Source organism: Protomyctophum parallelum, assembly GCF_964188405.1.
Source record: "Protomyctophum parallelum genome assembly, chromosome: 12".
NCBI lineage: Eukaryota > Metazoa > Chordata > Actinopteri > Myctophiformes > Myctophidae > Protomyctophum > Protomyctophum parallelum.
Window position 1 is genome coordinate 29,693,167 of NC_139712.1, and position 18,068 is coordinate 29,711,234.

Sequence of the window (18,068 nt, forward strand, 5' to 3'; positions counted from 1 at the left end):
AGAAATATATATAGTATATATATAGTATATAGGCATATACTATATACGTATACATATATACTCTATACTCTATACTGTATAAAGTGTGTAGTTGTAAGTTGATTAGCGGTATACTGTGGTTACTTTGCGCCAAAAACCGTGACAGCTGTCCCGCCATTTGATGTTTATGCAAGAAAACGGCAAATCTGTGCCTGGTTTGCTGGGACCAAATGACCACAAATGACCATATTTCTTACGTCATCATTAAGAGCTAGTCATACATATACACACCACGTACTCTGGTCCCAGTAGATCAGGCACAATTTGCTATTTTATTTTTACTGATTATGTATATAGTATACGTATGACTAGCTCTAAATGATGACGTAAGAAATATGGTCATTTGTGGTCATTTGGTCCCAGCAAAACAGGCACAGATTTGATGTTTTTATGCATAAACATCGAATGGCGGGACAGCTGTCACGGCGGAAGAGACCGGGTGAAAACATTACTTGCGCGCTCTGCTTGCGCAAGTAAATATAGCTGCAAGCAGCTATAAAACAGGGTCAAGCCCATAAAGAAAAATTGAGCTATATAAACATTGATGACTGAAATTATTTGAAAATAAATAAATAAATCACACTCGTGTGAAGTGAGGAGTGCTCTTTATCACCTTTAAGACGCCCTGAGGGCGAAACAACGGAGCTTCTTAATCCGGCACAGTTGAGAAGCAGGAGTTAAACTATTAATCTGGTGTCAGTGAGGTCAGATGTAGAGTTGCTGGCCGGCTCCATATATGCAGATCTATAGTATGTCAAACCATTTATGGCTATCCAGGGTTTGATCAGGTCAGTGTCGTGATCTTCATATATGGAGATCCAGGTGATGATAGTCAGCTCCACATAATGGAGATCCATGTGTTGTACCAACTTGGTTCTTATGCAAGCGTTACGGCAACCACACTGTGATATGTGGCCATATATTGACATTCCCAATTTCCCATATGGGAAGGGCCCCTGGCGATGTCGTATACGTCCCAGCACGAAATGATCCGCTGATGAATAATTACATGATTAAGACAGATGCCTTCCTGTGCCGGCGCGCCAACATGGACATCATGGCGGTCACAAGTGGCCATGCCATGATCCAGTACCTGACAAAGTACTGCACCAAGCTCCAGCCCCCTCAAGGAGGTTACAGCGCTAGGTCTGGTGATGTATTTCATAGTAAATGCGACCTTCGGCCTTTAATGAGGGTCTATATTATATTTATAGACACATTATAATGTATGGCAAATGAACTACTGCATTTATACTACCACTGCCTTTCTCCGAAGCACTTTACAATGTACTTCACTTTTACCAATTCACACACCGATGGCGTAGGAAACCATGCAAGGCACCAACCTGCTCATTGGGAGCAATTTAGGGGTCAATTCAGCGTCTTGCTCAAGGACACTTCCGACACGCAGCCAGGAGGAGGCAGAAATCAAACGTCGAACCTTAGTTGGCGGAGCCCGCATAGCAATCTAAACACACTAATGTAATGGTGTATGGCTATAGCGTACATGCGCCATGTCGCACTGCAAAAAAGGACCAATATACAAGTTCACAAAATGTGTCATGACTCATGCTGCGACGCATTGTGACTCTTGTGAGCTTGCAGATCAACGCGACACAAGGAGAGGACTTAGTGCAACTAAGTATAAAACAGGCAGAAGTGTATATGTGCATGTTATCTCTGGCGGGTGGAAACCTTCAAAACAGGAATCAAATTCAAAAGCTACTTTCGATGCTTTGCTGTGACGCTGTAGTGGGTTCAAGCTGGGGCGTTAATTTACAAAGAAACTGTAAACATTTAGAATATGGAGATAAGAGGTTTCTGTGATATAACAACAACGATATATTATATACATTCTAGTGTGGATATTAGTTTATGATAATATGTTGTATGGTCCCTTTAAGAGAGCCCTGGGTCTTTTTTTGAGAATGAGTCCCAACTCAGAGCTCTGTGTGTGTGTGTGCGAGTGTGTGTGTGTGTGTGTGTGTGTGTGTGTGCGCGTGTGTGTGTGTGTGTGTGTGTGTGTGTGTGTGTGTGTGTGTGTGTGTGTGCTGACCATGGCCTCTTGGTTTGTCGCTGGGTGGCGGGGGGATTGGGGTGGCGGGGGAGCTGCAGCAGAACTGAGGAATAGCTAACTGATTCTAACCTCCCCATACAACAACCCCCCCCGGCCCTGTTTAAACAGCAGCCAGCCAGCCCATGGCTCTGAGGCCACACCGCATGTCCTTATCAACCAATGGAATGCAACAGCTGCGCGGGGGAGCGGGCGAGGGTGGGCTGGTCTGAAACCCCCCTGCCAGACCCCCACACACACACACACTCCACTCCCCCCTCTCTCTCCAAGCAAGAAGCGAGCGACGCGCCGGGCTCCTGAAAGGCAGCTCAACTAAAAAGTGAGCGAGACACACAGCCAGAGACAGAGTCTAGGCACAGAGGGGCTGCCTGCCGCACATTCAAAATAGAGAGAGAGAGAGAGAGGGGCTGTGTGCGTGCATGCGTGCGTGCGTGTATATGCATGCATGTGTGTGTGCGAGTGTGTGTGTGTGGGAGAGCAAGAGAGAGAGAGAGAGGGAGACTGAGAAGGAGAGTCAGGGACAGGCAGCTGCTGAAAGGAGAGCACAAAGAGAAGGAAAGTGGAGCAGGGGAGGGGAACCGGAGGCTGCCTGGGAGAAGGCTGAGAGAGAGAGAGAGAGACAGAGAAGAGAAGAGGGAAAGAGAGAGGAAGACCTAGCCAAAAGCAGGAGAGAGAGAGGGTGAACGGAGGAGCAAATGGCTACGGAGGAGACGGCGGGGGGAGCGCGGAAAGCCACCAAGAGCAAACTGTTTGAGTTCCTGGTCCATGGAGTGGTGAGTGTCTCTCTGTCATTCTCTCTCTCTCTCTCTCTCTGTCTCATGGACAGAGCAAGCTGGGCTCCGCCGGGCATGTGTCTGTGTGTGTTGTATAGTTGTGTGTGTGTGTGTGTGTGTGTGTGTGTGTGTGTGTGTGTGTGTGTGTGTGTGTGTGTGTGTGTGTGTGTGTGTGTGTGTGTGTGTGTGTGTGTGTGTGTGTGTGTGTGTGTGTGTGTGTGTGTGTGTGTGTGTGCATGGATCGGCGCAGCAGCGGTCTGTGTGTGAGAGATAGCTGGGTAAGCTGGCCATGTGAAGGTTATTTCCAACCCAGTCGTCCCCCCCCTACCCCACCCCCCAAATCCCAGCCTGTTTAGAAGAAGGGGAGAGAGAGAGAGAGTCAGCCAGAAAGAATGATAAATAGTACAACATGGATGAATGGATGGAGGAGAGGGGGTCTTCAAGCATGTCGTGAAGAAACGAAGATAATTGTAGAAATAGAGGCGGTGGGTGTCGTAGTATAGCCAGAGCTAACGGAGACGCAGGAGCGACCATGCTTTCTCTCTGGGAGTCAAAACCACTGGCTGGTTCACTCACACACACACACACACACACACACACACACACACACGCTCCCTAGTCGCCTTCCTTCTGGTCAGCATGATGTTGTCGGTGCGGTGGAATGGATTTGAACATATATGGTCATACGTCTAAAGAAATGAGCGGAGAATGAATGAATGTGGCATGAGACGAAAGGCAGTCAGGAACCCAAACCATGTAGAACAATAAAGCCATTCATGTACAAAAAGAAGAGGAAAAAAAAACGCTAGTATGAAATGTCAAGTAGGCTATAGGGCTGCCAGGCTATATAATGCATGTGTTGTGTTCACTGGAGGTTAGGGAACTATTACCATAACCTTATAGCTGGTGTTAATAATAACGCCACCCACGGGAGGACGGGACAATAGTGGTTTGTTTTGGTAATGAGCTGGAGTTAGACTAGACCGCCAGTGTCGTGCGTTCCGCATGGGCAGAGAGAATTAAGAGAACATAAGGAGAGAGAAAAGGATGAGGATGTTCACAAAGCAGCTTCTTCTGTTTAAACTTCCCGACTGACTGACAGCCGTGACTGTGAGCTCAGGTGTTGTTCAATGACTAAGATTTGTGTGTGTGTGTGTGTGTGTGTGTGTGTGTGTGTGTGTGTGTGTGTGTGTGTGTGTGTGTGTGTGTGTGTGTGTGTGTGTGTGTGTGTGTGTGTGTGTGTGTGTGTGTGTGTGTGTGTGTGTGTGTGTGTGTGTGAGAGACAGAGAGAGAGAGAGTTCAGCTGATTCCCTGCTGCACAGAACATTAATATAATATGTTAATATGACATGGGTTGAAAACAGTAAACACAACCACCCCGGCGCTGTTGTCTTAAGCAGTAATTAGACTAATCAAAAAACATAAATAAGTGTCTGTCTGTCTAATGGCTTTGTCTACTTTTTAATTACTACACTGGCTAATAGCGCTAGAGGTATAGAGTTCTATACGCTTTTACAACGAATGGATCTGCTACTTTTGCTGCTTTTGAATTTGACGCTGTAGTAATAAACAAGTGGGGCGTTCATTTATGAAAAAACCTCAAAACGTAATATGGAGATAAGAGGTCCCCCCCCCCCCTCCCCGACAGCGACGATATATAATGCTGCCTTGGCAGGGAGCAGTTATCAGTTGGACTACGGTCAATGTTGGGGTGACACTCTCTGCATGTGCACGTGCGCACACAGCCCCACACACACACACACAGACCCAGGCATGCACGCACGCATGTGCGCACACACACACAGATAGCGAGAAAGACTTTGGGAAACAATGGGAGAGGTTGATTGATGAGCCAGATGAGTGTGTCCTCTCAACAGACCAATTAACCTTGATGAGACTCAGGATGCTCCCAGCCAAATATTTCTACTGCTTATTTTCACTCATGCCTGTCTCCTCTCCTCTCCTCTCCCCCCTCTCCCCCCCTCTCCTCTCTCCTCCTCTAGTACATCATTGAGCAGTCTTGTTACAATATATCCACCCAATATGTTTTGTGTTTAAACCTAGGAATAGTTTGACCAGTTTGTTAGCTTGTGGCATAAAAGATGACCTTAACTTCCCGACACCCGCACACCCACCAACCTACCTGGCAGGCCAATCGAACCAAAAGCTGGACAGGTGTTTAACCCATGCAATCCTGTCTTTCTAGATTTTAGCTATTATAGCTAAATAAGTTTAAAATAAAAGTTATAACTTAGGATTTAGAACAGTGGTTTAGAACAGTGGTTCTGAAAAATAGCAGATATACAAGCTCTCAGCGCGTCTCTAGGTGCACACACACACACACACACAATACACATTCATCCACGGTGTTGTTGGAACCAAAGGTCATAGTGTTCTAGCAATAGGCTGTGTGTTTTTATTTCGTTTTCGTCAGTGAAAAAAGGTAGTCGAAGAGCATTTTTTGTCATAGTTAGTTACGACATGCGGTCATAGACAGTGTTTGTCTGGTTCTGGGGGGGTGGTGGGTGGGCTGAAGTCTGTCTGTCTGTCTTTGTCTGTCTCATTTGCTCACTGTCTCTCTCATATCGTGATAAAACAACTCTCACAATAATCGTATCTTGGAGATTTAGATTTACACCATATCAGTAAGTTAATTCTTTCATTCATTCAATTATTCAAGATTCTTTTAACCCATTCTGAACGGGAACCCATTCTGGTGTTAGCATCATGTTATGCTTTAGCTATTGAAAAATAGCAGATCTACAAGCTCATAGCGCGCCACCGAGTGGCGCGCTAAGAGCTTGTAGGTCTGCTATTTTTGAAAAATCGAAGAACGACTGACATAGAAACATAGCTTTTTCAGAAAACTGTCATTTTCAAACATACATTTTTAGAATCTGATCTCAGGTCAGAATGGGTTAATTCTCAATGGTGACAAGGTCAACACATAAAATCAGTTACAGTGTACACTATGAATTAGCTTTGTTTAATGAGCTGCAAATTCATTATCACTTTAAAACCTCTATAGTTGATAAAAACAGACCTGTGAAGAGTGCATCTGGTGCGCTCTTATTTCACTCTACACACATCAATTTAGCCAAAGGCAGCAGATCTACAAGCACACAAACCACGTTGCAACGCTTGTAGATCTGATGCCCAGAATAGGGATGCTGGGGGTTCAAGCCGTTAAGCATGACGATAATATCGTTAATCCTTTTTTTTTTTAGTTTTGAAAATAAATTTAATTAAAAACTAAATGTAGGAAACAAAACAAATAAAGGGACCCATACAAATGTGTCTGGGACCCTAACCCAGTACTCTTTTTCTTTTGCGGCTTTCGCCTTATTTTTTTTATAGAGAGACAGACAGTAGGCTGACAGGAAATGGGGGAGAGAGATGGGGGAGAGTGACATGCAGCAAAGGCCGTCGGGACCGGGAGTCGAACCCGCGGCACACTGCCAGACTGGTCTACCGGCCAAGGTGCCTAGACCGCTGAGCCACGGCCCAGGCCTGATGCAGTACTCTTATCTGGTACATGGAGGTTATAGAGGGTGGTGGTGATGAGGAGAAGAGCCCTGCAGCGTTCCTCTGGAAACCCCAATGAGCTCTGTCATTAGCACATTGTGGATAGTGAAGCGGGCACCTCAGGGTGTCTGTGTGGGTGTCAGGGGTGAATGAATGCATATTGTGAAGTTCTGGCTGTGTTCTAATTGGCCCACGATTGTAAAGTTGAGAGCGTGACGCAGACGGAGAGAGGTGGTAAATGAGTGGGGAATTCAGACAGAGTGCAAATATCAGTAATTAAATTCTTTCATTCAATCAATTATTCAACCTTTTTTTTTTTTCTCTCAATGGTGACAAGGTCAACACATAAAATCAGTTAAGCACTTCGAAACCCAGCAGCATCCATAATTCTGGAGTTTCTATTCTACAAGCTCATACTGCTTCGCAATGCGACATAATTGTGAGCTTGTAGATTTTTGGCGAATAGATTTGGTGTAGTGTAGACCAGTGGTTCCCAAAGTGGGGTCCGGGGACCCCCAGGGGTCCTTGAGGGAGTTCCAGGGGGTCCCCAGCTAAATTATAGTTTGGAACCAAATGGACCCTTATGGGTCTGTAACTCTGAGACTGTACAAATGGAACCAAATGGACCTGTTAGAGTCCAAATGGACCTCAGAGTTTAAAAAAAGTGCCCTTCTGGGCACAGGTCTCCACCAGGATAGGAATGTAGGACATTGCAGCTTGCCTTCATCTGGTGGTTGGATAAAAGGGCAAAAAAAGTAAACTAGGGAGTTGGCATACAAAGTTATCCACAGATCCGTGCAGTTAGAGGTAAAAACACTTTTCGGCCAGTTATAGCGCCACCTTGAGGCTGAGTTGAAATTGTTCATGTGGCATTTCTTCCTCGGCCTAGTGGGAATGTGCGTGCACAATTTCACGGAAATCACGCGATGTGTTCATGATTTGCAGCATTTTGTTTGAAACTGAGCACTCCTGTGAACTTTGGAAGCCAATCTTAACCAATCAGGATGGAGTCTGAGAAATCTGAAAGACCCGTTTCGTTGAATGGCTCTAGAGAGACTGTGTACCAATTTGCGCGATGTTTGGACAAAATCTGTAGTAATGGTGTACTGTGCAAAAACTTTTTTGCACAAAGCGGCCTCCTGGTGGCGCTATAACAGGCCGTTCTGGAAAGTTTGGGGCAGAGGTTCATCGTTGGCATCCAGGGAGTGTGTGGGCAAAATTTGGCATCGACCGGGTTAACGGTGGCCGAGATTAGCTGCTCACGGACACACACACGGACGGACACACGGACGGACGGACGGAGTGCAAAACATACTCTCCCCCCATGCCTTCGGCCTGGTGGAGACAATTAACATTGATTTTATAATATAAATTGGGGGTCTCAGAGATAGAAATGCCATTAAATGGGGGTCCGTAGACTAATATGCATGTTAAACTGGTGGTCCTTGAAATTAAACGGGTTGAGAATCACCATAAAAACCTTCTCTCATGGGGGTGCGCGCCTTCGCGGGGTGATTGTGTCAATGTGGGGGTCTTTGACATGTAAAGGTTTAGAACCACTGGTGTAGACTATAGATGGGAGGAAAACGCTGCAGAGTAGCTTAGTCTAGAGAGGGTTTAAGTGGTTAAAATAGAATACAAATAGAATGTCAACTATAACACAATCAGTTAAAATTTGATTAAATACAAATATAAGATCAAGAAATAAAATCAGTTCAAATTATTAACTATTGAAATACAGCGAAACAACAAACTAAATAAATTAAAAACAGTTGCAGACAGGTAATGCACGGTCATTACATACAGTATATCTGCATGTCAGGGTATTCTTTTTTAGGTCACGTAAATATTTATAATCGAGGTCGTTGCAGTATTCATAGAAATATGGAATATTGGAACAACACTGTGTGTGTGTGTGTGTGTGTGTGTGTGTGTGTGTGTGTGTGTGTGTGTGTGTGTGTGTGTGTGTGTGTGTGTGTGTGTGTGTGTGTGTGTCCCTCTCTGAAATGCATCTCATCAGTAAAAACAGCTTGTGTTTGGTGTGTGTGATCCTCCATATCACACAGTGTGCACTGTGCAGACAGCCATTCATATCTTTAGCTCTGTGTGTTAAGTTTGGCATCTTCAAATCCCCATAGCTTGTCCTTAGATGCCAACACACTTCTCAGATATCTGTCCACATGGCCGATCAGACTGCTGACTGCCTGGCTGGTTTGTTGGCCGGTTCATTGTCTGGATGGCTGTCAATAGAGCGTCGCAGCCCCTACCAGGGCCCAGGAAATGATCCCCCGTTCATTTTCCTCATAGACATTTCAAAAAGTATTTATTTAAAGACCTTTTAAGCGTCGTACAAAGCCAACTCGAGTTGTGAGAAATCATGACAACAAACACCATTTTTCGGGCCGAACAAATACCGGTACTTAGAAAGAAGAAGAAAACGGCTTGTTTTTCTTCTTTGTAATTATTTGTTTGGTCCAAAATATTGTGTTTATTGTCATTTGTCACGACTCCCCCCGAAAGGGGGCGGGACTGCGATGCTATTGGGCTATTCAGCCACCAAATAACTCATCAATAGAAGTGGACGTGGAAGTGGAATCATCGGATTCGATAGACAACCATAAGCACCATCAACACTATGGTCTCTCTACACAAACTACCATCAACACTATGGTCTCTCTACACAGACTACCATCAACACTATGGTCTCTCTACACAGACTACCATCAACACTATGGTCTCTCTACAGACTACCATCAACACTATGGTCTCTACAGACTACCATCAACACTATGGTCTCTCTACAGACTACCATCAACACTATGGTCTCTCTACAGACTACCATCAACACTATGGTCTCTCTACAGACTACCATCAACACTATGGTCTCTCTACACAGACTACCATCAACACTATGGTCTCTCTACAGACTACCATCAACACTATGGTCTCTCTACAGACTACCATCAACACTATGGTCTCTCTACAGACTACCATCAACACTATGGTCTCTCTACACAGACTACCATCAACACTATGGTCTCTCTACACAGACTACCATCAACACTATGGTCTCTCTACAGACTACCATCAACACTATGGTCTCTCTACAGACTACCATCAACACTATGGTCTCTCTACAGACTACCATCAACACTATGGTCTCTCTACACAGACTACCATCAACACTATGGTCTCTCTACAGACTACCATCAACACTAAGGTAGTAAGGTCTCTCTACAGACTACCATCAACACTATGGTCTCTCTACACAGACTACCATCAACACTATGGTCTCTCTACACAGACTACCATCAACACTATGGTCTCTCTACACTACAGACTACCATCAACACTATGGTCTCTCTACAGACTACCATCAACACTATGGTCTCTCTACAGACTATGGTAAGACTATCATAACAGCAGCAGCAGCTTTTCCTGCTCTCCTCTGTTTGTCTGTCTGGGACCTTTGTCTGCATGGCTGCTTTTACTAGTCTGACGTGTGTGTGTGTGTGTGTGTGTGTGTGTGTGTGTGTGTGTGTGTGTGACAGGAAGTGGAGGGTCTCGGACGCCATTACTTTCCCTTTACAGTAAATCTACTCTGCCTCTCTTTCTTTCTCCTCAATATATTCCGTCTTCATCCTCTCTCTCTCTCTGTCTCTCCCTTTGTCTCTGTGTCCCTCATATATCTGTCTGTCTGTCTGTCTGTCTGTCTGTCTGTCTGTCTGTCTGTCTGTCTGTCTGTCTGTCTGTCTGTCTGTCTGTCTGTCTGTCTGTCTGTCTGTCTGTCTGTCTGTCTGTGTCTCTCTCTCTCTCTCTCTCTCTATGGGTCTCCCCCCCCCCCCTCCATCAGAGTGAGTGACAGCACCACCTGTGTACAAACAGCCTGGACTGGACTTCTTATCGCAGGACCTCTCCAGTGGCCGGTCTGTTTACTGGCCACTATTTTAAAGGACACATGACACCCCAACTGGACCAGCGGCCACTGTGTTTATGTTATTTTAAAGGACACATGACACCCCAACTGGACCAGCGGCCACTGTGTTTATGTCATTTTAAAGGACACATGACACCCCGACTGGACCAGCAGCCACTGTGTTTATGTTATTTTACCATTTTAAAGGACACATGACACCCCGACTGGACCAGCAGCCACTGTGTTTATGTTATTTTACCATTTTAAAGGACACATGACACCCCGACTGGACCAGCGGCCACTGTGTTTATGTTATTTTACCATTTTAAAGGACACATGTCACCCCGACTGGACCAGCAGCCACTGTGTTTATGTTATTTTACCATTTTAAAGGACACATGACACCCCGACTGGACCAGCGGCCACTGTGTTTACTGTTTATGTTATTTTACCCATTGAAGGTCAAAGTCCATACACGTCGTCGGTTACCTTTTCTTCATAATGGGGGCAGAAACCTTTTATCATATCTCCCTAACTTTGTGTGTGTTTTTTTTAAGTCTAAGAACTAAGATCACATTACAAAAGCAGATCCGCAAGCTCGAAACTTGAGCTTGTACACTGCCACTTTGCTACTTTTGAATTTGAAATCCTGAGAAGTAATAGTATTTTTTTTACATAATATGAGGTTTCCACCCGACAGAGACGATATGTATTATGTACACTCCCTAGTGGCCTAATCCCTACTACTCTCTCACTTACTGTTTGCCGTTTGAGAAGTCGTGTGTGTGTGTGTGTGTGTGTGTGTGTGTGTGTGTGTGTGTGTGTGTGTGTGGGGGGGGGGGGGGGGGGGGCTTGTGGTTGGTCTAAAGATCACAGCTGATGCTGTTGATCATGTTGTCTCTATCAGTGTGTTTATGTACCTTTCATTTTGCTATCTTTTTTATGGAGACCTAGAAACGTTTGTGACCTTGTGGGGACCTTTTTCTGCTGCCCGTGAGGAAAGGGGACATTTTCATGGTTGAGAAAGATTCAGGTTTTCTTTTTTTGGCTTAAGTTACAATTGGCTTACAATTAAGAAAAGGTCACGGTCAGGTTGTTGGTTTTAGGGGCTACGAATTGTTTAATTTGATTTGTTTTAAATTAAATCAAAAGTGTGTGTGTGTGTGTGTGTGTGTGTGTGTGTGTGTGGTGATCAGCAGTTTAGAAACAACAACATTAGTAAGCAGGTCTGCAGGTGTTTGGGTGGTGCAGAGGTAAAGTGTCTGCCCACCATCGTGGAGGTTGTGCCTTCCAATCCACCATGGAGCATCTAGCTTTGTCGAGCAGTCTTTGTCGGTCTGTCTGTCTCTCTCTCTCTCTCTCTAAAACCCACCCTTTAGTTGCACAGTTTGTGACAAAGGATGTGAACTGAAAGTGTTTTAAAAGGACACATGAGGAGTCCTACAGAGGAAAATGCTGTGGGACAAAGGCTGTACGTCCTCACAGTGGGGGCACTGGGGGCTCCTCACTGGCAGGTGAGTCAGTTACAACAGCATTACTCCCCATCGTGTTGGGAGGAATGAATTGGCAAAACGACTTCACCAAATTGCAGGAAATAATAGATGTAAAAAGAAAAAAGAAAGAAAGCAGGTCTGTAAGCAGCTGTTATGTGTGTACAGCTGTTTGCTTGAATGTTCAAGGTAATAGTTTAGCAGCTGCACATACAAGGCTATGGTTTGAGTCAACACCTTTCTCGGTTGAAAATCCATTTTCTTTTTGGTCCAACGATGTGGACGATCAATGAATAAAGATGTTGTCTTCAGTCTGTGTCTTGCAGCCATTTTTCACTGGGGGTTTCACTTTCTGCAGCTAATTGATTGATTGATTGATTTTATTTGGTGGTGATAAAAGAGCTAATTGTTAAACCATAGGGCAAGGTAAGGTTTAGCCGTGGATAAATAAAGTGGATCGAAAAAGCAGCCTCTAGAACAGTGATGCTCAACCAGTGGTCTGAGGACCATCAGTGGTCCTTGAGGGGGTTCCAGGTGGTCCCCAGCTAAATGATGGATAGTTTGTAACCAAATGGACCCTTATTGAGCTTTAACTATTGAGAGTGTAAAATGAAACAAAATGGGCCTACGGGTCCATTTGTCTTAATTTTACACTCAAGAGTGAAATTGTTGTTAAACATCTGCATTTAAGTACATTTTCAAGAAGTCTACACAATTAGAGAATGTAGAAGAATTGTCATTTTGATCAATGTTTGCCTCTTATCTCTCCTATGGTACCAACATCAACACAGTATGGAAATGTGGACATACAGAGTATTCTTTCGTTTTGGGTCTGCAAGGCTAAATCTCAGCAAATGGTGGTCCGTGACTCAAATGCAGAATAAGTAATGGTGATATGATATGAAAAGGAATGAAAACCACTGCTCTATAGAAGAGTTTGTAGAGGGAAGAACAGAATCTCTTTCACAGAAAACAATTTAATTCCTTCCTTTGTAGAATATTTATAGTGTCCCAGTCTCCAAGGAGAAAGAAACCATCAATGATCGTCAAATAAATTTATTTATTTCATTTCCTGTCAATTTCATGTGTCTCGTGACATCATTAAGGTTTTTTATCTGTTCACATAAAAGCAGAACCCAAACAAAGCGCTCTGTTTTTGGTAAACATTCACTGGGTGAGCTTTTTGCAGTGCTCTTGAAACAGTCTTCCCATTTTCTGCACAAAACATCAAACCGTCGTCGCCTTGAGTCCCACTTTTATACCATGGCTTTTGATCCCGTTTGAGAGTTCTGTGGGTCTCTGCAGTCACTGACTGACTGTGTGTCTGTGTTGTGGTATTCATGCACAGTCACTGAGCGTGCGTGTGTGTGTGTGTGTGTGCGTGCGTGCGTGCGCACAGTTCCTGCAGACAATGAGGCCTCTAGCAGCTGTTGCCTTGGGACTGACAAGCACAGGTGTTGATCCCCCCAGTTGATAGTAAGCATGACTAGGACAATGTTTTACATTGTTGGGGTGTGCGTGTGCGCGCTGGTGTGTGTTTGTGTGTACACTACAGTATGTGCATGTGTTTGTGCGTGCGTCCGTCAAATAAAATAAAATACAATAAAATCATATACAGTTTTTGTGAGAAGATCAGAAGGGAAAACATGCACATGTACATATATGTTACTATTTTATTGTCTCCGCCAGGCCGAAGGCATGGTATGGGGAGAGAGTATGTCCGTGTGTGTGTGTGCGTCCGTCCGTCTGTTACCAGCTAATCTCCGGGACACCGTTAACCCGGTCGATGCCAAATTTTGCACACACACTCCCTGGATGCCAACGATGAACCTCTGCTCCAAATTTTCCAGAACGGCCTGTTATAGCGCCACCATGAGGCCGACTTTTGTAAAAAATATTTTCTTTATATCACTCCTCCAGATTCTATCCAAAAACCCTGCAAATCGTTTCACATTATCTCTGTAGTCATGTGTTCAAGACGGATCTGTCCAATATTTCATATTCCATCAATGTCCGTCTTAACCTGTGTGTGTGTGTGTGTGTGTGTGTGTGTGTGTGTGTGTGTGTGTGTGTGTGTGTGTGTGTGTGTGTGTGTGTGTGTGTGTGTGTGTGTGTGTGTGTGTGTGTGTGTGTGTGTGTGTGTGTGTGTGTGTGTGTGTGTGTGTGTGTACCGCAAGGTCAGAATCAGTTTTATTGTTACTTCTACACACTATAGGCAAGCCAGCCTGACATAGGTAGCTGGTTTCACAGGTTAGGAGCAATAACTGGGATTGTTGCCCTCTTTGCTTAAACCTCGCCTTAGGGACGACAAGGAGCAATAGAGGGTATGCACATGCATAAAGTGAATGGGAAATCGAGTGGCAAAGTGACTTGGCAAAGTGAGTTTAATGTCGTTTGACGTCGTTTAATGCAATCAGATAGGACTTTTCTGTTTGGATGTATGGGCTGTCAAGGCCAGAAAATTAGTTTTTTGCCACACACTGTACACAGTAGGCGTTCCCGCATAACTTCCGGGTATGATGATGTCAGTGATCTGGATGGAACATGTTATGGTTAAAACTAAATCAAAATTTGCTGTCAAAATCAACTCTGCTTGACGTGGGGGTTGGCGAAAGGGCCCTTCTGTGTGCAGTTTGCATGTTCTCCCCAAGTGCCCTAGGGTAGGTACCCTCACAAAAAACAGTGGCCCTGGCCAGACAGGGTGCCTGATGGAGAGGAAAGGAACTGGTCGGAATAACGTGTTCCTTCCACGCACTATGTCCAACCGGGTGAAACTCCCCCCTGTCAGGTGAAAAGAAGCTGTTTGGACCCCTCATGCATTGAAGGAAGCATGAGGTCAGTCCATTGCTCTCCCGGGTGCAGTAATTCGTTTAGACTAGTCATTGGTTAGACCAGTCATTAGTCCTACAACCTATCTCACACCCTCACCCTAACCCTAACCTCCCACGGGGCAGCACACCTAAACCTAACCTTAACCCTCTCCCAACCCTTAATGCACCCCTCACCAGTAGAGCCCAGGATTACATTAGATAATAAGACTGGGTGAAAAAATGTGTTACAAAATCATGTGATAAAAGAGAGAATAAATAAATAAAAACACTGTTTGACCCCCTCTGTTCTCCTCTCCATAGCGTCCTGGAATGCCATCCGGAGCGAGGATGCCCCACCAGGGAGCTCCCATGGGCCCCCCCGGGCCTCCATACGGCGGGAGCCCGGCAGTGCGGCCCGGCCTGCCCGCGCCGGTGATGGAGCCCAACCGCAAGAGGCCCGCCCCCTCCCAGCAGGGCCAGAACCAGCAGCAGCAGCAGTCGGGCCAGAACCGTTCCAGAAAGTGAGTCTTTCTTTCTTCACAAGACAACCTCTTCTTAAAGGAGGATTCCCGACTAGCTGTTTTCTTACCGTAATCTGATTCTATTATATCCTAGAACGAGTGGTACAGGTGAAAAATGCCATAACGCCATCCCGAGTCTACCTCAGCTCCGAGCATGAGGGGTGGGGTTTTGCTCGAAATTTCTTTTTTTTCTGTAGATATCTGTCTTTCATAATGACTAAAATCCTATCCACGGTGTTTGTACCTCCGGGAAGTCTTGCAAAACGTGCACTATACGGCGTCCAATTTGGGACACAAACACTGTGGAGAGAATTTCGTCATTATGAAAGACAGATATCTACAGGAAAAATGTATTGTCAAGTGATCAAAAAAGGGGACTTGCCGCAGAACGGAGTTATGAAAGTTCTCACCTGTATATAACATATACATTAACATATATATTAACATCAGATTAAGGTAAAGACAACGGCTTGTCCGGAATTCTCCTCTTTTTTTGTTGCATCTGAGCACGTAACTTTGGGAAAGTGTCATAGTAGCTTCCTGTGCATTTCCCCTTCAAAATAAGAGCCACATGTAATGATTAGTCAACACTAGTTTTATTTCTAAGTCTACTTACAGGACATTAACATCACATTCGAGTTCCTTTTGAATGCCTGTCAGATTTCTCTACATAACTGTCTCAGCTGTTGGTGCGCAAATGCACCTTGCATGCCTTTGATCTACGCGCAGAAAACATTTTGACGACGTATGCGCACTGGCGCATAGGTTGTGTGCCCCCCTGATTATTAATATCTAAACATGTAACATGTAAACACAACATTAACATATAGTACTCTTATGTATATCGCATTCTCGCAGAGAAATATTTTCGAAAACAAAAACAAAAACCGAATGGTTCAAGCCCATTAAGTAAGATTCGAGTGCCAACCCGAACGAACGAAGGTTTGAACCCTGAATGTTCGGGGACAGCCTTTGTGTGTGTGTGTGTGTGTGTGTGTGTGTGTGTGTGTGTGTGTGTGTGTGTGTGTGTGTGTGTGTGTGTGTGTGTGTGTGTGTGTGTGTGTGTGTGTGTGTGTGTGTGTGTGTGTGTGTGTGTGTGTGTGTGTGTGTGTGTGTGTGTGTCCTGTTGTGACTAACTGACAGTGTGACTATAGTTGTTGTTATACTATAGTCTAGTATTCTTTGTGTTGTCCTATATGTTTTTTCTCTTGTGTTCTTCTTTTCTCTTTCTTCGGACTGCACCCCAGGTCAGTGTGACTAGATGGGGGGTGCACTACAAATCCTGAACATACAAACCTATACATTATTATTAAGATTAAAATATGAAAATATAACTTTCTAAAATAGCCGTTCTACAAGCTCTACAATGGGTAACGATTTGACACGTTTCTGCGAGCTTGTAGATTGGCTATCTTTGCTATTTTGGCGTGTTTTTTGGCAACTAGAGACAGAACAGAAATTCTATAACGTTGAAGTTAATTTAGTGATTTCACTTAATTCAAATATCTATCTTTTATTTATTTATAATCCTCCCTACTATAGAGTGTGCTGACCAGCACTGTACCTGTCCCCAGTTAACCCCTGGGGTAAAAAAAAAACGTAGGTTTTGTTTTTGGCTAGGGTTAGCCAGCCTTCATCCAATCATGATGAGAGGGGCCTTCCTCCAATCATGATGGAGTGGTGGCGGGCCTTGGTGCACGTGCTGTTGGCCTGTTGTGTGTGTCCCCACTGCAGAGCGTGCATGTGCACATCTTGTTACCGGGACAACCAGGGGTTTTTCCAAATCACCCCAATCACTGAATGCTTCTTTAAATTGAATGTTCAATCGCCCAGAAAACCCCAATGGTCGCGGAATTGCGGATAATTCATAAAAGCAAAGATTAAAGCATCAATTGGCATGAATATTCAACTAGTTAGCTGCCAAAACATCATCATTGATTTGATTTGATTTATGCTAATTGTTTGTGAAAAACAGCGCTAGTGTGTTGTGGGTGCTTTTTTTCAGTTTCACAAAACACACCAGGTGGAGAGACTTGTGTTACTGAACACACTCTTTAGCAATGATTACTATATAGTAGCTTTAACCTTTTTTAAACAAACATTTTGTTTTAACCAACTTATCACTTTATATTGTAGGCTATAGGTGGTACATTACCAGTCAACTAAAGAGCCATGGCCTGATAGGCAGGTATAGTAACAATATCACTTAACGTCTATAGCTGTTTTGAATGTGAGGCGATATCATAGTTAAGGCTTTTATTATTATTCACTCTATCCATATCTCTCTCACACGCATGCACGCGCACGCACACACGCCTTTAAGGAGAAGTGTGAGGCAGTTGTAGTCATTAGAAGAGGAGATCGATATAATCACTCAGCGGCCCTCTGTTCCTCTCGCCGGGTGTTCTCTTCTCTCTCCGTCTCTCCGCAGCACAATTGATCCACTTACAATTAAGCAGCCTTGTCAAACAGGTCAGGGGGAAATGTTGTCCTGTATCGGGCAGGCCTCAGCCCCCCAGGGTCAGCTGGCAGGGTGGCTGGCTGGCTGGATGGCAGGCTGGCTGGCTGCATGCTATTATAGGCCACATGAACACATTCATCACATTATGACTCTGCTGTCGGGAAGAAACCACCTAACTCCTAACTAAAAATATTCATTTTTCAGGAAATGAAAAATAATAATAATAAAAAAGCAATACTGCCTCATCAAAGTTGGTGTTGTGGTGTGATTTTATATATTTTCAATTACTTGCATGAGAGGGGGAAGAGGTGGTGGAGTTAGCTGCTTTAGCAAACAGTTTGAGGGTCCAATTGAGTTAAGAGGTTTTGTCCGAAACTCTTTGGGTGTTCATTCAATAGCACTAAAATCATTTTTTTTGTTTTTTTCCTCCCGACAGCAACGATATACCTGTACAAGGGC

The 18,068-nt window shown here is 44.5% G+C and overlaps 2 protein-coding genes across 4 annotated transcripts in view; one reads left to right on the forward strand and one right to left on the reverse strand.

The window, feature by feature from the left end:
• Nucleotides 1-18,068, reverse strand: part of LOC310867949 (uncharacterized protein) — a 241,974-nt gene that overhangs the window by 99,657 nt on the left and 124,249 nt on the right. The gene's annotated exons all lie outside the window — the stretch shown is intronic.
• Nucleotides 1-18,068, forward strand: part of smarcd3b (SWI/SNF related BAF chromatin remodeling complex subunit D3b) — a 71,813-nt gene that overhangs the window by 21,737 nt on the left and 32,008 nt on the right. The window contains exons 1-2 of one of the 3 annotated variants that reach the window (XM_083778131.1): nt 2,418-2,886; nt 14,949-15,148. In XM_083778131.1, the coding sequence (XP_083634257.1) occupies nt 2,809-2,886; nt 14,949-15,148 (278 nt within the window). In that variant the 5' untranslated portion in view covers nt 2,418-2,808. Of the gene's footprint in view, nt 1-2,417; nt 2,887-14,948; nt 15,149-18,068 lie in introns of those variants that run through there. The other 2 variants (XM_083778129.1, XM_083778130.1) reach the window with 2 other exon arrangements.